The 13,423-nt window shown below is 36.2% G+C and overlaps 1 protein-coding gene across 12 annotated transcripts in view; it reads left to right on the forward strand.

Moving 5' to 3' along the window:
- The window catches only part of LOC105198059 (afadin), a 54,246-nt gene that overhangs the window by 23,751 nt on the left and 17,072 nt on the right, over window positions 1–13,423 (forward strand). For 9 of the 12 annotated variants that reach the window (XR_003268653.2, XM_026134404.2, XM_026134403.2 and 6 more), the window contains exons 7-13: window positions 9,231–9,327; window positions 9,818–10,112; window positions 10,305–10,423; window positions 11,017–11,280; window positions 11,821–12,100; window positions 12,327–12,983; window positions 13,085–13,333. Coding sequence is in view for 11 of the 12 variants with exons in the window: in XM_026134404.2 (XP_025990189.1) it covers window positions 9,231–9,327; window positions 9,818–10,112; window positions 10,305–10,423; window positions 11,017–11,280; window positions 11,821–12,100; window positions 12,327–12,983; window positions 13,085–13,333 (1,961 nt within the window). In the remaining variant the exon portion in view is untranslated. Of the gene's footprint in view, window positions 1–2,678; window positions 2,839–2,861; window positions 7,467–9,230; window positions 9,328–9,817; window positions 10,113–10,304; window positions 10,424–11,016; window positions 11,281–11,820; window positions 12,101–12,326; window positions 12,984–13,084; window positions 13,334–13,423 lie in introns of those variants that run through there. The other 3 variants (XM_026134408.2, XM_026134407.2, XM_026134405.2) reach the window with 3 other exon arrangements.

The following is a 13,423-nucleotide window of genomic DNA, read 5'->3' on the forward strand; positions in this document are numbered from 1 at the left end:
AACTATTTTAAATTATATTTATTAAAAATTCGGAATTTAAAAAATAAATCATAGCTAATTAAAAGAAAAGAATTGATATGGAAGAGTTGTATATGTCTACGATGGAGAAGATGGTAGAAAAAGATAATAAAAGTTAACAGGCGCGGAGGAGGAAAGAATTCTTGAAACAAGGCTGATGGGATAAAATGGGATTGAGCTGATGAAAAAATTAATATCAAAATTCATGAGACGAGAAGAAAAGTTTAATGAAAAAGAAGAATGACGTTTGAGTAAAGATTAAATTTGTAAAGTTGTGCATAAAAACAAGCTTTTAATATTAGTTGATAAGGGCGAAAGTTCGACAAGACGAGTGACAGGAAAGAGAGAGAGAGAGAGAGAGAGAGAGAGAGAGAGAGAGAGAGAGAGAGAGAGAGAGAGAGAGAGAGAGAGAGAGAGAGTGAGTGACGGCACTGAAAGGTAGAGGGTAGTCGACGGGGAACGCAAGGGTGGTAAGGAGAACAACCGATACCAACAACCGCCTTAGTTGGCTCATGTCGTCGGTACCGGCGCCAGTGCGCGGGCGCCATCGTCGTCGCCCTGTCGTCGTCTCTGCCCTCGTTTCGACATCGTCATTTACAGCGAAATGATTACCCGTGATACTCGACAATTTAGTCGTTCGATTCAGAATTCGTGCAACGAATCGGGTCGTTAATCTTACTTGAGACGAAATTATAATTGTTCCAGCGTACCTTATGTGAAATGTATGTGAAGATTTAGCGCCGCGTTGCCTTCTCTGTACAGTAATTTATACATTAATTAATTGCTTAATTACTTGCTTCACTTACAAACGTTTGTATGTCGAATCCCGGAGTCCTTCAGTCGTCATCGGGTTTCCACGACAAAAAAAAGTGTACTCGTCCACGCCCACATTTGGTGATCCATTTTGTAGCCGCGACCAAATAAATAGATGTGTTATTCTTTGCAACAACAGCATATATAAATACGACGTAGCGTATTAATAGCCACTTGGCTGACTTATTTTGTCGAGAAGCGCAGCGGAGGATTTGGAACGACATTACTGGATCCACCCACGACTATAATAGTACCTCTGTAATTGCACGAAGAAGTGAATAGTCGTTACAATTACACGCACATAATGCGATGCGAAGCGTCCAAGGCGTGGCGTCATCGAACACAATTAGATCATCGTCAACGTATTAAAGACTTTTCATAGTAGGGAAAGTGGAACCACCCACTCTCTCTCTCTCTCTCACACGATCGCGATAATGCGCCGTAATCCGTACGAGGGAATAAATAACCACGTACGTGACTGAAGGAGTAAATACGATTATACACGCGACCGTAAGGCGTTTAATGACCAGCGTCATCGAACCTGAACTCCTCAACATATCAAAGAGAGTGAATTAAATGAAAGTGAATTTATGCGTATACTAATTTGACCACTCTGCGTAGTTTCGTCAAGGACCAAGTGACCATCTCAAGTACAATCTACTAATTACGCTACCCATTAGTAATCATGGCTCGACGCTAATTGAACTTGCTCGTTTTACTACGAAAATATGAAAACTTTGAACAGAAACGTGATATTGTCCTGTGATTCGCGTAAAGGAATGGCTATCGATTGCATGCATAACTTAGAAGCGGAAAGTATGAAAGAATTCGATTGGCCTATCATTACTAAGACATCATAAAATAATTGTACAAATCGTGCAAAACCTTGGAAAAGTGCGCAGGTGTCTTCTTGAGACCAATAACACATGACATCTGATAGCGAGCCCCAGAGACGACCTAATCACAAACGATCGACTCATCATCATCGATTACTCTAGCGAGCAGTGGTTATTATGGTTATTATAGGATACCTTCGGGAGATATCGAAGCAACGACTTTATCTGGTCGCTAATTATTGCATGATCATTACAGATTACCTGGTGCATTACCACATGAATTAGCACGTGAGTTACTCGCCTTCCTTTTGAGCGCAACGTTGAATATCAGATTTGCATGAACAACGAAGAGGATCGATTCGAAAACATTGTCAATCGCATGATCGAAGACGTACGGCTGATCTATCGTTGCACGTTGATATGACACTCTGAGGAAACTTTTATCGTCGATATGGCTTTCTCATAAATCGCGTAACCCGTAGTTATGACCCGTAAATATCCTGCGATTTGTTCGAGAACCATACGCTCTATCACGGTCAATATCAACGCGGTTCAACGACGTGCTGTGAAGTATTATTGTGAGGACCCGAGGCAACGTTTCAATGCGATCATCAGCGACCATCGCCGTGACGTGTTTACATGACTATCAACGCGATCGGAACTAGTACCTGAATGAATGCATCGATATCTTCCTCCAAGTGCATCGTCACCAGTCCATCGATTATCCGTTAACATTGACATTCAATTAAGAGTACAACTAGCTGTGCAGATTTACCATTTCTTCCATATTGTTACGATCTCCAGCATGTTTCTATCCATAGCCTAAGTTTGGACGATGTCGCCAGTCTGTAAATCAAACATCGAGCACGATAGGGATAGATCGAGGATAAATTTGAGTCAATTCGCTTTAAATTTGTCAGCATTGTAACGGGAATTGATGCGAAGAGGATTTAATTATACGTATCTCAACGTCCGTCGCCGACAATTAATTGATAAGATTCGCCTGATCAGTTTTTGAGGGGCCAGCCGAGTCTCGAGTTTCACGGGAAAACGGAGCAACGAAAGAAGGGAACAAAGAGGGGACCAATGATTAGCAGCAGCAATAATCGACGAAGGGACCACGAAATTTAATTAAATAAGGCTATCATCATGATGGATTGGGGAATACGACGTAAGCTCCTATTAAAGCTGACCGAATCATGCATGACGCATATAAAACTGAAAACTTTCTTTTTGATGTGATTCTCCATGTGTTAGCCAATGTTCATTTGTTAAAATATATTATTTCAACATCTTCGCTGTAAATTAGCAGTTGAAAACTTGAAAATGACTTAGCGGCAAGAATCATATTTTTCTTTTCCTATTTATTTTGTTTCTGTAACATATGTTCTCTTCGGCCATACTCGTCTGCTTTTTACTGAAAAAGAATGATCGTTAAAAGCGATAAAATTTTATGTTTCACATACGAATATTGCGTTACATATACAAATTTTGCGTATTACTGAGTTTTTTCGTTTAATGACTGTTAATAAGGTTTGCAGCCTGTCTCGTTTGCATGTATATTCTCATTGTGTTAAAAGATAATAGCCCAAGAGATAATATCAGATCTTATTAAAACATATATGAAGCTTTGTTACAGAATATAGACCATTTGTGACAAGATCGTCGTAATTTCGAAAAGAAATGTCGATTTTATCTCGCGATATAAAGCTCTTTCGATTTAAGACAACCATTATCTATTTAATAGGTGGTAAAAAGAAGATTAATTTTTGAAAGGGAAAGAAAATACACACGGGATGTAGTTGTATGCGACCAAGATTTTCTTTAAGCATTTTTTAGGATTGGACGGGTTTTACGCGTTTCAAAAGCGACCGAGAAGGGTCGGTCAAGGGACGGATGCACGCCGATCTTACGTGATCTTTTACGTGCGTGGCGTATCTCGTACGCACCGCGCGACGGGGTAAGTCGGCGACCAGGCGACGACGGCGTGTGCATGCCGGAATTGGGTCCGCGGAAAATCAATAAAACGCCGGAACGACCTGCGTTATATGTCGACCTACATTCGAGCACTAGCGTGCCACCTTCGTTTTTCTAAAAATATCTCGGGAGGGGGAGGGGGGTAATTTCTCCTTTCCGCCTGGTGGAATAGTCGCGTGCACCGATCCCGATCGTTTCGATGCGTGTTGCTCCGTGTCGAAGCGAAATTTCCAGTTTCTCGATTGCGAGCGCGGCGATGGCGAACCACGATTTCCGAATGAAACGCCTCGGATCGCATCTAGACCGGTTAAGCCGTTGAACTTTAAACTATCATTTTAATACGAAGAATTTCATACAAATTTTTTATACGCGTAGATGTATGGACTTTCTTGCCGTATAAATGAACATTTTCTTCCCTTGTACTTATAGTATGTAACATTGAAATGAGTATTTTAATAAATAATTACGAGATGTGCTAATTAGAAATATTTGAGAATTTCTAAATTATGTTGTTAAAGAAATTTGAACTGCTACACGGGTTAAGATAAATAATCTCGAAGAGTAATCAGTTTAAAATAATTTCTTAAATAAATTAATTTCTATGATAAAATTTTATCCTAGTATTTTCTCATGGAATCGTAACTTCTGCAAAGATTGTTACAAATTAAATAATCCGATTATATCTCTTGAGCTCTCAGGAAATTAGAGAGAGAATTTTGTACGAGATTCTTAAGAAATAGAATGAGTTAAAGAAAAGTATTTAAAGTATTGTATAAATCCATTATTATTTAAAAACTTGCTTAACCGTGTATAAACAAATGTGATTGATTTTTAAATGATTAATTGCCAAATTTTTTGTTTTAAACTATTTTGAAAGAAAGATTTGCCTTAACATCATGAATTCAATGTATTCCAATCAAAAAAATTATTTACAAAAAATGATAGTTATTACATTAAAATTTTATATAAATTCAAGTCTTGTTATACACAAATATAAAGAGGAGAAAGCAAGAAATAATGACATATTTCAGTACATCTGATTCAATGTGGATCCGCTTGTACATAAATATACGTTTCAAGGATATGAATGCGAGAATTCTTAAATAGGCAGTTTATAGATAACCTTTATACATGAAAAATTGCGTACTATTTCAAATCGATTTTTGTATGGGCCGATATGAATGGGAAACGTTCATAAGAATATTTTTCTTAGCACACACATAAATTCTCTGATATAGAAATTAAATTAATTTCACGAGATTCTTATAAAACAAAATTTCTTTTTGAGGGAATTAGTCATATACTGATATTGCGAAATTTGATAACATTATCTGTAAGATATTAATTATGATTTAATCAACGTATGTTAACTCTTTGTTTATTTAATTGACGAAAAATTTTTACTTATCTTAGTGTCTATAATTACAGTAAATAATATTAAAAATTTCATAAATCCGTGTTAACAGAATCGTGTCAGGATCACATGCAGTCGTTAAAAATATCTTTAGTAGGCATCAAAGACCAAATCAAGAGAAATAGCGAAGCATCGATATTCGGTAGTTTAGTAATTTAGAGAGTCTAGTAAAAGAAGAGTTATTGCCTGCTGATTACATGAAAAGATAATTTTTCTTTTTTCTCTTGGTAAAAAATTGAAACCCTTGCATGAATGCTTCTATATATATTATATATATATGATCTAACGCTAATTATGAGCATATATCTTCTTTTTTTCCTTGTCCCTATTTTCCATTAAAAATTAACCGTCGCATGAATCCCTCCCGATATAATGCGGAAGCTAATAAATAATTTCACAAACGAATAAATGAAGCGGCTGCTATAGTTCCGTGTAGTGCAAGGGACACTCGTCAACACGCTTGCGCCGGTCTCACGTGTGCACGTATTCTTGTTTCTATATACACCTGTGTGTTGTACGGGAAAGTAACAAGAAGTTACACATCAGTGTTGTTTTAACGGGCGAGCCGCGTAGAGTATCGTCCTGCGCGTCATGGACATTATTAAAGGTGCTTCCTTTCGCTTTCGCTTTCGCGTATAATTGTTTCACGCGAATAATTACGTACGAGCAATTTGTATTTTTTGGTTGTTTTCGTAATGTGCTTAAAATGAAAAAAAAAGAGATAAATTAAAAATGCAGCTATTAATCTTCTCGAAAAGTGCGCGATTTGTCGAATGTGCTTGACAATAATTTACATCTGCTTAAAAAAAAAAAAATATATATATCAAAATTTTAAACAATCTTTAAATACATATATATTAACGCGCTTATATGTATAAATTACAAATATGACTAATTAATTCCCAATAGCGTGTGTGTGAAACTCGTTACTTAATTACGTTATCTTTAATCTCATTGAAGTCCAATATTTTTTTTTACTCTTTTTTTTGTGTTGCTTCTTATTTAATTGGATTTTACATATTAACGAAGTACAATTTGTTGGACAATTTGATAGAAACAATATGCCGCGTGAAGAATTTATAAAGTGATAAACTACACAAGAAAAGAGACGACAATAAAATTTAAGCAATTTTGATCGGAAAATTATTTTGTTCCAATTGATTAATTTTTCTGCAAAAAAAAATCAATGGAAATTTAAATCAAACGATTTTTATCCGTGACAAGAATCTTGACAGTGAATGGGAGTAATGTAAAGATTTATTTACAAAGATTTACAATACGATATAAAGATATGCGATCATTTTTTAATTCAAGATTGTCGTTCAAATATCGTGCTATTTATTTGATGTTTGCTTAAGGTACGTGTATCAAGTTAATGCTTCCGTAATGTATACAAATCTTTCGCATTGCAACGTTACATTGGCGTTTACTGCCGCGTGAACTGAAAAGATTATGCTATGTACAAATCGCAACAGGTGCATTTTAATGACGTGCAACGAAGTTTGAATGTTGTTCTCAGAACTTTTTATTTTATAAATGGTACTTTGCATCGCTTTGATAAGAATACACGCTAATCGGCAAATGGATTGACGTTCTGAGAAAATTGACATAAAGTGTACAATCATTTGCGATATCCTCGGGGAAAATTGGCCTATTAAACCAATTGTTTTCATGCTTATCGCTTTATAATACGACTTCGATTTCGAACGATAAACTTTTGTAATACTTTATGCATCGTTTATAAATATCTTATTCACGAACATTTCTTAATAAGTTCTTCGCACGGTGAATGTCTCGCTATTGATCTCGCAAAGATAGTTTAATAAATCCTTTATTGTATTTAACTCAGTATAGAAATAACGTGATTGACAATAATAGGAAATACGAAATAAAATTGCACTTCGTTCATTGTCCTTGTTAAACTAAATTAATCAAAAATATAACGTTCTAAATAAAGAAGTGAAAGACGCGTTTTACAGAAAGATGTATTTTTGCAACGGTATTTCTGATGTCGATAAACAGAATAAAAATAGTCTGAACGTGTCTAACGTTAAGTAGTGAACATCAGGTGGAGTAAAAACGGAAAGCAGTTGCTGTATTTCTTTGTCTCTAACTTATGCAAGTGTCTCTTTTATTGTTAACTATTTTTCGTCTCTTTCTACATGATCTTTAAATTTTCCATTTTCCATTAGGTCTATCTTTTTCACGTCATGGGATAAACGATAGTTTTCTATAGGAAGTGTCACTGACATAAAACTGTTAAAGTATCGATCGCGACCTTGTGACTTGGATAGAAATCTTCTCGTGATTATATGTCCATGTTGTCCGTGAATCGATTTAGAAGTGTTATATGATTGGACTTTGGTCATTTAAGCCACGCCGAAGCGGCAAGGCGGAGGTGATGTTAGGTGAGTGTCCCGTGTGCTTTTAACAAAAATTTCAGTATTTTGAACTTTGGAGCAGTTGAAGCAAATTTGAATCTACGACTGGACAACGTTCAACGAAACGTTCATAGTTTGCGAAGTTTGATTATAAGCCGATTGCACGATTAATCTCTTTAAAATCGTACATTGTTCCGAGTTTATACAAATTTAAGTTTGTTGAATTCTACTACTGTCTCGGATATCGGATGCTTATAATTCCCAAAAACTTTAAATGTCTTCGAAACTTTAAGCTAATTAAATTCGATTATCCTTGGATAATAAACTTTATAGTTACAATTTGATTTAGAACTTTGATAAACTCGATATTTGATTTTCGATAATCTTTGTAATGTTAATCTTTACAATTAATAAATTTCTTTCGATGTCTAAAAATTTATTAGAATTATTAAATAAAAATAACTATAGACGATCCTCTAATCATTGCAACTCTCTTTACAATAAATTTTATCTGATACAATATAATTTTAGATGATCTAAATGATCTCTACAGAATTTTTTTTTAAGGATTAAAAATAATTTTGAACGAAATGAAACTTACAACATGTCGTATGCTACATACTTATAGATAAAAAATCAATTTTTTTTAAACAACTTTAAACTCGAATTTCGCAAAATTATGATGTGTTAGAACGTTAGATTGTAGATTGGAATTATATTGAGCGAAACAAGAGAAAACTACGAATACGAAATACTCTCTTTCTCGGGTTTGCGAGAAAGCGATGTTTTTTTGTCGAAATGTGTTATACTCGACGGCCGAATCGCTGCCGAAAGCACGAGGCAACTTCTGCCGCTTGCAGAAGTAAGGACGAGGGAAAACGTGATGAAAACGCCGGCGACGGCGGGTGCAATGACTGTGCGGCGCGCTGACCCGAAGCCGAGAGTCATTCTCCCTTTCCGTTTTCTTCCGTGAGAAGCCACCGTGTGCTTTGAAGCACGCACACGTGCGTTGGGCGTAGGAAACGCGCGGCAGTACTGTAACGCGAGAAAAATGCACGATCGCTATCTATCCCATCATACTAATTCGACGATTTACCGCGAAGCTTCTCATGCGCGATTATTATACGTCATGCATCTTTAAATCAACGACGAACGTCCATACGATGCTGATGGAAGCAGTCTTCTCCTTTTTATTTCCTTTCTTTCTTCCCACTCTCACCCTTCGCCATTCCCAGAACTGTATCGATAAAATCTTTGATGCCCTTTATTGCGCCTATCTATTTTTATTTATTGACTATTTAGTAGCTATTTTTTTTTGTTAATTCTTTAATATTAATTTTATTATCAATTTTAGAAAATTTGACCCCTTTTTTTTATTATGTACATTAATTTTTGAAATATTTTTTGTACTTCGGCGAATTATTATAAATGTCTTTATTATAATATTTATTACTTGTATTCTTCAGCATTTTATGAAATGTATTATAAATTATATGAACTTTTTTAATTTATATATGTATTAGAACATGAATATGTACACTGAGAAAAAAAGATTATTTAATTCAAATAAATATGTTATTAATATTATTCAAATTATTATTTTATATCAAAATAATATTTACTTTAAATAAGTAAAGTTTACTTGTGTGAGGTAAATAAATTATTTGAATAGTATTAATAACATTTTTATTTGGATCACGTAACCTTTTGTTACCAGTATTGTGGGTACTACAGATTGTCCTTTTTTGATGTACTTGAATAAAAACTTTACGGTATGCACTTTTATTGCAGGTTCTATTATGTTTCACGTGAGGAGGAGGCCCGCAGATTACATGCCGCGGAAACGTAAAAAGAAACCAGCTGGAAAGTGGAACGAGCTGGATCATAGGTACGTCAATTTTAAGAACAATTTTTTTAACTATTTGAACTATCAGAAAACTATTAAAAAATTATTAGGAAATTTCGAATCTATGAGTTTCAAATACGAATTATTTATATTGACAATCTTATATGACAGTCTTATCAAATTATGTTTAAAGTTACTTTATATCATATAAATAATATTTTTCTGTCATAGACATTTTTTTTTATTATCTATACATATAAAAATTCAATCTAACAATAATTATGTCGTTAATTAAAAATTATGTTCCAACGATTTAATCCGATTAGATTTGATTCGGGTAAAATTTTGTTGATTTGATTCGATTCGGATTCGAACAAAGAAATAAAATTCGATTTGAGTCGGTTCAGTATGAAAAAAATCTCGAGTTGCACATTTCTAGTATATTAATTAATTATACTTGATTATATAATTCGCAGCAGATTTTTAATTCTTTAACACACTTCTTGACAAAAATCGCGTCTGCTTTTCACAGATACGAGGACGAGAGGCTACCATTCCTGTTGGAGCTTAATCCTGATGGCAGCGATATTCCGAACGGCGCCGGAGTACGACATCGATTACAGCCAAATGTCACGGAGGTCGGATCGGAGAGACCGATAGGACCGCAAGCTGTGCAAGCGCAAACGCTGACGCTGCCAGGACCAACGGTGATGCCCAGGCATTGCGTTATAGCTTTTACCGAGAATATCGTGACCCTCACGCCGTGTTCCAGAGACGCGCACACGTACGTCAACAATCAGAGGATACATCAGACGACTATTCTGCAGGTACGTTTTCCATCCGTTTTTGCAATCGGCATATACTCGTATTTGTATTTCGTATTTTTGTATGTTTGTATTGTAGCTTGGCATCTTTAATACAGATTGCAACAAATAGAGAAATATTTAATTTAATATATCGCATAGCGATATAATTGAACAGCAATTATAATAATAAGCTTCGATGTTGCATGTTTACAGAATGGCGCTATCATCAAGTTCGGCAGAATGCACACCTTTCGATTCATCGACCCGGCACCGGAAGAACGCATTAGACAGAGACACGATTCCAACAAACAGATCGACTACGCTTACGACCGGTAAGTCGAAATTCGTGTTTCTTTGCCTCGACGTTATAAGGCGAGAATAGATGTGGTGCACGAATGTTGCTCGTTCACTGCAATTGAGTTGGTACATGTTCTTTTATGTATTTTAATCTGAGTGCACTTATAACAATAGTATACATGTTCAGCTTGTTATAATTATTATCAGATAGTCTTTTATTGCCGTATTGCATTAAATCTTTCATGTATGTTGATTACAATTTTTATTTAGTCATTAAAGTAAGTTAAAGTAAGTTTAACTTAAAGTTATTTATTAATACTTTGATTATGAAAGTACGGAACGCTTTTAATAAATGTTAGAATACATAAATTGAGAAGCAAATCTTTGTACTAAATAAGAAAAAAATTTACATTGAGAATTAAAAGAATCTTTGATGTTAATCTGGTTGTCATCTAAAAATTTCCCTTTTTATTTTCGAGGGCTATCTCGCTAATGAATCAAAATGCAGTTTTCTCACAAATTTGTATTATTCTTTTTACTTTCCATTCCATTTATATTTATTTCGCTCGATGTGCTTTACGTTTGCTTTTCCCGTCATGACGTTCGCTTCGCACGCACGTAACGATAGACGCTCGCCGGATGCGACCAGTCAGGACGTCAGCTCGGAAAAATTTCATCCGGGATCTGGAACACCGAACGGCGGTGGTCAGATCCCGGGGCAGACACAAGAACGAGTAGCTCCGTCGAGTCCCTCGAAATCCACTGTCGCAGCAGTTCGTAGCCCTCGTAGTCCCACGCACCCGCCGGAGCCCACGCACAATTACGAGACAACATTCGACCTGGATGGAAACGTGGAGACCGCTAGTCTGAGCAGCAGTAGGGACGGCAACAGGTAGCAAACCGGAAAGATGATTCTACGACGGATTATAATGCTTGACTTTGTTGAAAAAAGATACATAGAGATTATTAACATATAAATAGAGTTTTATTTATAACGAAGAGAACTCTGTTTATAATACTAAGGCCTTTATCAAGAACAATTATGATATGAAAAACTGTTCTTGAGAAAATTCTGTTAATTTTTTATAAAATAATTAAGAAGTGTGCTTGATGTAATTTAATTATTTTTGCATTTAAAAGCTTATTTCTCTTTAATCGCTTTATATTTACTTGCCGATTTAGCAAAGTTTTTCAGTTTATTTAATGCACAATTATTACGCATTTTTGCGCAATTATCAAGCCTTTTAGAATAGCAATCCATCATAGAATATATTTAAGGGGAAAAAATACGTAAAATGTAACATTGTATGAATTTACATCGTTAAACTATTTTTTTTCGAAATATTAATAACATTTACTTTTGAAAAAAATTTTCAAGTTTTGAATAGTTGAAACCAAAGAAAGAAAATTAACGCCTACCGATTATTGGCAGGCTCTCACAATACGATCGGCAACCGCGAGGCACGGATCCAATCCTGCCAGCAGTCTTGGAGTTCCTCGAGGAAACAGAGGAAACGTTTCTCCACGCTGTCATCACCGATGTAGAGCCTTCGGCACCACAATTTAAGTTGGCGCCAACTTATACCCTCTATCTCAGCGCAAGATATCGCGCTAGCACTCATTACAGACCAGAATTGCAGCCCACAGAAAGAGCGCATCGACTTACCGTCATGTTGGCAAATGTTGCTACCATGATCCAACGTGTTATCCAGGTATTTCAACGTGAATATTTTTGTCCTTCTATTTTGAGCAATAAAACAGCTGATTTGAAAATGGCCCATGTAAACTTTGAAATGTTTCTGAACTATTTTAATGAATATACATATATTAAAAAAACAGCATGCTTCAGTTCAGATATCTAAAAAAATATGATTACGACACGCAAATGAATATAATTAGTATGTATAAACAATGTCTAAGAAAAATTTATATTTCCAGGAACGTTACATGGACGCATCGTCGTTGGCCTTTTGGTTGGCGAATGGCTCGGAACTGCTACATATGTTGAAAAGTGATCGGCATGTAGGTGCATTTTCTACACGTGCACAAGACATTTTAGCAGATGCGGTGCACACGGCCTTTGGTTCACTGGTGCGCTGCGTCACTTTAGAGCTCACGCCGGCGATGACGCAGTTCATGGCGGACGCAGACGAACCAGCAAAGGAAGCTGGAGTATTACAGATCTTCTCAAATACAATGGCTTTACTACGACGTTGCAGAGTCAATGCTGCGTTGACGATACAGCTGTTTAGTCATCTGTTTCATGCGATCAACGCCACCGCCTTTAACACCCTCGTCTCGAATGGAAATCTGTGCGTCAGATGGTTCGGACGCAGACTCAAAGCGAGGCTAAACGCACTGGAAACTTGGGCCGAGAGGCAAGGCTTGGAACTTGCCAGTCAATGCCATTTGGCGACGATTATGCAGGCGACTCATCTATTGCAAGCTCCCAAATACAATGCTGAGGAGCTTGCCACCCTAAGCTCGACCTGCTTTAAATTGAATTCTCTACAGGTGAGGGCGTTACTACAGAAATATCAACCGGCCGCGGACGAGCCTAGGCTACCTGCCGAGTTAATCGAGAACGTAGTGAGAGTAAGTACATTTAATAATCTGCGTCTATATTTTCTTGTGATAAAAGTATTTTATATAATATGTGTCACTATGGTCTCAACAATTAATTTTATGTATTACAGGTAGCAGAGAGTGTTGCGGATACACTTGCGCGTGCGGACGGCCGTGAAATAAGACTGGAAGAGGAACCTGTCTTAGGGTTAGCATTACTACTTCCCGAGGATGGTTATAGCTGCGAAGTAATAAGAGGCGTTCCACCAGGACTAGCGGAATTTCTGGCACCTCTGCAACGAGACGGTTTATGTCGAATGGCGGCCCAACCTACTAGTAGTGGCTATTGGACTATTTATATGATAGACCATCACAATAATGTAAGCTGCAAATTTTTACAATTTAGAAAATCTTTGTAAGATATTTAATTAAAAACTAATTAGTAAGCAAATTGTAGCGTTTATAATTCT

Source organism: Solenopsis invicta, chromosome 1 (assembly GCF_016802725.1).
Source record: "Solenopsis invicta isolate M01_SB chromosome 1, UNIL_Sinv_3.0, whole genome shotgun sequence".
Taxonomy (NCBI): Eukaryota; Metazoa; Arthropoda; class Insecta; order Hymenoptera; family Formicidae; genus Solenopsis; species Solenopsis invicta.